Source organism: Enhydra lutris, unplaced genomic scaffold (assembly GCF_002288905.1).
Source record: "Enhydra lutris kenyoni isolate GAN:26980312 unplaced genomic scaffold, ASM228890v2 scaffoldscaffold27, whole genome shotgun sequence".
Lineage (NCBI taxonomy): Eukaryota > Metazoa > Chordata > Mammalia > Carnivora > Mustelidae > Enhydra > Enhydra lutris.
This window is the reverse complement of record NW_019154111.1, coordinates 7,649,045-7,653,249: the sequence shown is the minus strand read 5'-3', so window position 1 is coordinate 7,653,249 and position 4,205 is coordinate 7,649,045. Positions and strand designations below refer to the sequence as shown.

Sequence of the window (4,205 nt, the reverse complement as noted above, 5' to 3'; positions counted from 1 at the left end):
AGAGAGATGCAGTGAGAGAGGGAACACAAGCAGGGGCAGTGGGAGAGGGAGAAGCAGGCTTCCCGCTGAGCAGGGATGCGGAGCTTGATCCGCGGACCCTGCGAGCATGAGTCGAGCTGAAGGCAGATGCTAAACCATTAGGTGCCCCTGGAAACTGGGGTCTTGAACTGGCCTGAGCTACTTCAAGACTACTGTCTGTGTAGTTTGGTTTGGTGTCAGATGGCACAGGACTCGGGACCCAGTATGACTCTTCCTGTTCTATTCTTTCAGCTTGGATTTACTCTTGGCAACGTGGTTGGAATGTATCTGGCTCAGAACTATGATGTAAGTGACCGTATCCATGTCCTCCCCGATTCCATGTCACAAATTCGTATTGACTTGTCTTTGTTAGAGTCAGATATGCCCTCCATTGTAAATGAAGTCCATAGATCTGAGGAAAATGTCCTGAACTTTGTAGAAAGATTTTCCGTTAGAAAAATACACCTCACAGAAGCATCTGTCTTCCATATCACCACAAGAGGGCAAAATTCCATCAGTTTAAGATGTTTTTGTGATCCTGAGCTGTGTTTGTTAGCCCAGAGCAATTAATTACTAAGTTAGAGTCTTCTTACAGTTCTATGGAGAATTGTGATAAATGGGAATTTAAAGACTAATTGGATAATCTTTTTAGCTCCTTCTACATGGTAATAATGGTAATAATGACTGAGAACTTTAGTGGCAGATCTTTATAATGCAGCTCAGTTAAGGAGGTCAGAGTTTTGTGAAGTGGGGAGTTATATTAGCTTCATTTTATAGACAAGAAGTTGAAAACCAGCTGACAAAACTGCCCATGAATGGGGATTCTGGAAGGGTTGTTGTAAAGAGAGGGAAAGGAAGGAAGAGGCGGGAAGAGGGAAGGAAGGGAAACATGATAGTAACTTTAGATTTTTTTGTTGTGAAGCTTTTCATGTGACAAAAGAAATTCTTTATCAACCTTCACTTGAGTTATATGGTTTTCTAGGAAGGAGCTTTATTAATTTATATCACCTTTATTTATATGTACAGCTTCTACTTGGCACTGGATTGAGGTGCTAAGTGAGTTTATAAAGTAGAAGTAGAAGTAGAAAAGTAGAAGTCAGAATATAGCTTCAGGGAGGGAGCATACATTACTTAACAACTCCTGAGATCCTCCTTATGCAGTTAGGAGGCCAAGAAATTCTATTTAGCTGGTCACTTTCAGAGGAAAATAAAGACTTGTACAACAACCCTTTATTGTTGGACGAAGAAAAGTAAAAGACTATTGATTAGGTAGATGCAAAATTACAATAACCTTTTCTCTTTTTAAAGATACCAAACCTGGCTAAAAAACTAGAAGAAATAAAAAAGGACTTGGATGCCAAGAAGAAACCCCCTAGCTCATGAGGCGGACTCCAGTACTGCCTTCTGGATACACCGATTCTGCTGTTCTTGAGGGCCTCCTTACCATCTGAACCAAAAGTTTTTGTTTTAAATTCCAGCCTCAACAATTTTCCTGTTAGATCCTGCATTGCCTGAGAACACAGATGGGGCCACAAGTTAAGAACCACCCTTTTCCAGCTTCCTCACCTCGTCCCTTCCTCCTTCCAGCCACTTGAGACGGCATAAGACTGGAATTATGGTGCTAGATTAGTAAATGTGACCTTTAATTACTAGTCTCTCCTTTATTCTTTGGAATTTCTACTCTTTTCTAAAGAAAAATTGATGAGTTTTGTATAGCTGACCAGACATAAATAATGCTGATTTCACAGTTTAGCAATTATAATGGGTGTTTAAACATGTGGTACTAAATTATGTTGTTTTAAAGTCATTAAAATTAAAGCCCAGAAGCCAGTCACTCCTGAATTTTCCACTTATTTTGTGCTGTTGTCAGGCAGCTCCATAATTGCTAATTTAATCAGTAAATCAATTTATTACTCATTAACTAAGAAACTATACTTTGGGAACTCTGTCAGGAACTAGGGAGTTTAAAAATATGTAAAATAATGGCCTTTATCCTCAGTAGAATTCATAGTCTAGTATGCATGTTTTCCTTAATTGTGTCTTTGATTTGGCTCTTTTCCCTCAAAAGAATCCTACTTATCGCAGGGGTTTACAGGTGCATTTGACGTTACATGACAGATAAATGACAAGTTGTAAAGGAAATTTTATGCCTCTTCACATTAAAAATGTATTTACAGTATATCTTTATAGCGATTCTCGTAAGAAACTTTGAGAGTTTTTTTGTTTGTTTCCTGCGATCAGAAATCACCATTGTATGTTGACCCATAGGTAGGGACATCTCTTAAGTCCCTCATTCAGCAGGAAGAAGCTACTGAAAATGAGACCTTCACCCAATTGCCAAAGATTTGTTATTGTCAGTCTGTCAGGGTGGAACACAGAGGCCACTTTCAGGCCACGGGCTTGAGCAGTAGAAACCTGAGCAAGGCAAAAGGACCCACAGTGACCACTGAGCTGATGCAAACAGGTTCATTAAGCCATAGGCCCTAACCGACCAATGGGCTACTTAAAACCAGTCACGGTCTCTAAGATTGCCATAAAGGGAGAATTCCATAGTCCCTTACTTTGCCCTATGACTAGCCCCTCACCACCACCTCTTGGTAGATAGTGTCTCCTTTGCTGTCCTGCCCGTTGCTCCCTTGCAGTGTAATCAGTAAACTTCTATTGCTTTAAAAAGGACGAAAGAAAGAAAGAAAATCACCGTTATAATCTGTCAAATATATAATTAGTCCATTTTTAAAAATTAAATGTTTGTATACATCACTTTTCCCATGGGTCAGGATACAAAAGTGATTCAGAACAAAGGGCCTGTCATACTCCTGACCTTCAGTTCTTCTTCCTGGAGGCAAGCACTGTCAGTAATTTCCTGTATACTTTGAGAAGGATTATTTGCCTAAACAAATACATGTGTGTAAGGGGGTTTTTACACAAATCAGAAATTGCACTGAGTTCACCCCTTGCCCTTTTTTCCCTCCTCCTTAATGGAGATCATTCCGTATCAGTATGTAAGGGCCAAGAAACCTCTTTCCCTTTTTTGGCTACATGAGATTCTATTGAATGGATATACCATAACTTATTTAATCTGTTACTGATGAATGTTAGATTTCCTGTCTTCTGCTGTTACAGTGATAACCTTGAACCTAAAGTTATACATATCTGTGCAGGGTATAGCTGTAAGCTAAACCCTAAAAGTGTAATCTGCACAAACTGTAGATGAAGTCCCATTTGATTGTGTGTTTTGTTTTAGGGACTTGTCGGGCAGCTCACTGATAATGCCATTTCTGAAGACATTTTAGCAGATATCAGTAAACTGGAAGAGTAATTTAGAGACACCTTATTTCAGACAGTGATGACATTATTACTGTGTGATTCTAAAACAGAGGGGTTTTGCTGCTCTTTGGAAACAGGGTTCTCGTACATGGGTGTAGGTTTTATCTCTGGCAGCTTGTCCTGGTGTGTGATACCGATTAGCAGCATGTTATGGTTTGGCTTCACCCTAGAAGTGAGAACATGGGCAAGGCGCTTGTTTTTCTGACACTGTTGTATTCTCTAAGATGTGGACACAATATCTACCTCCTGTGGCTCACACCAGAAACAGCTGAGATAATGTATGTGATGTGTTGCACAGTGCTCTGCAAATTACCCAATAAATAATAGATACTGGTTCAAACATGCTGCTTTTGGTCAGAATACTTTATTTTTCTGCAGTCACTTTTGGAACCAGTTTATGAACCATGCAAAATTTGTCATCCTGTGGTCACTCTCTTGGTTGCTGATGAAAATCTCTAGTTCTACCTTGATCATACCTCCTGGCTCACAAGATTTGATCTTGGATGAGGAAGTTCAGTAGAATGAACGACAGCCTTGAAGGATAAAGTTTTACCACCTTTGAGTGTATTGAAAATGCTGCAAGTTTAGAAAGGTGCTTCCAAATGGATTCCTTGTCACAGTTACAGTAGCATGATTGCTCTTGTGTGTCTCTAGAGTGGCTTTTTTAGGGATGAAGGTAACTTAGGTACTAGGAAATGAGGTGTCTCTATATTATATCTAATCTCATTTGGATGTAAGGCTTCCTAAAGAGTGATGGTCTCTTTCCCTGGCTACTAGGCTCATTTCCACCAGTGGAGCCATCCAGTAGCTTTGTTCTTGCTCTCGCCTTCATGTGAACTGTGACACAGTGAATACAGGCT

General features: G+C 39.9%; 1 protein-coding gene across 1 annotated transcript; it reads left to right on the top strand.

Moving 5' to 3' along the window:
• The first annotated feature begins 243 nt into the window (after window positions 1-243).
• Window positions 244-3,689, top strand: LOC111151900 (short transmembrane mitochondrial protein 1). The gene is made up of 2 exons (XM_022510116.1): window positions 244-324; window positions 1,327-3,689. Exons 1-2 carry the CDS (start codon window positions 244-246, stop codon window positions 1,399-1,401), a joined length of 156 nt encoding a protein of 51 aa, XP_022365824.1. The 3' UTR covers window positions 1,402-3,689.
• Window positions 3,690-4,205: the final 516 nt, after the last annotated feature.

Bases quoted from the DNA above. Each gene is read 5' to 3' on its own strand.
- LOC111151900 (XM_022510116.1), top strand. From the start codon at position 244: ATGACTCTTCCTGTTCTATTCTTTCAGCTTGGATTTACTCTTGGCAAC. The intron at 325-1,326 runs GTAAGTGACCGT...CTCTTTTTAAAG, and splicing joins ATCTGGCTCAGAACTATGAT to ATACCAAACCTGGCTAAAAA.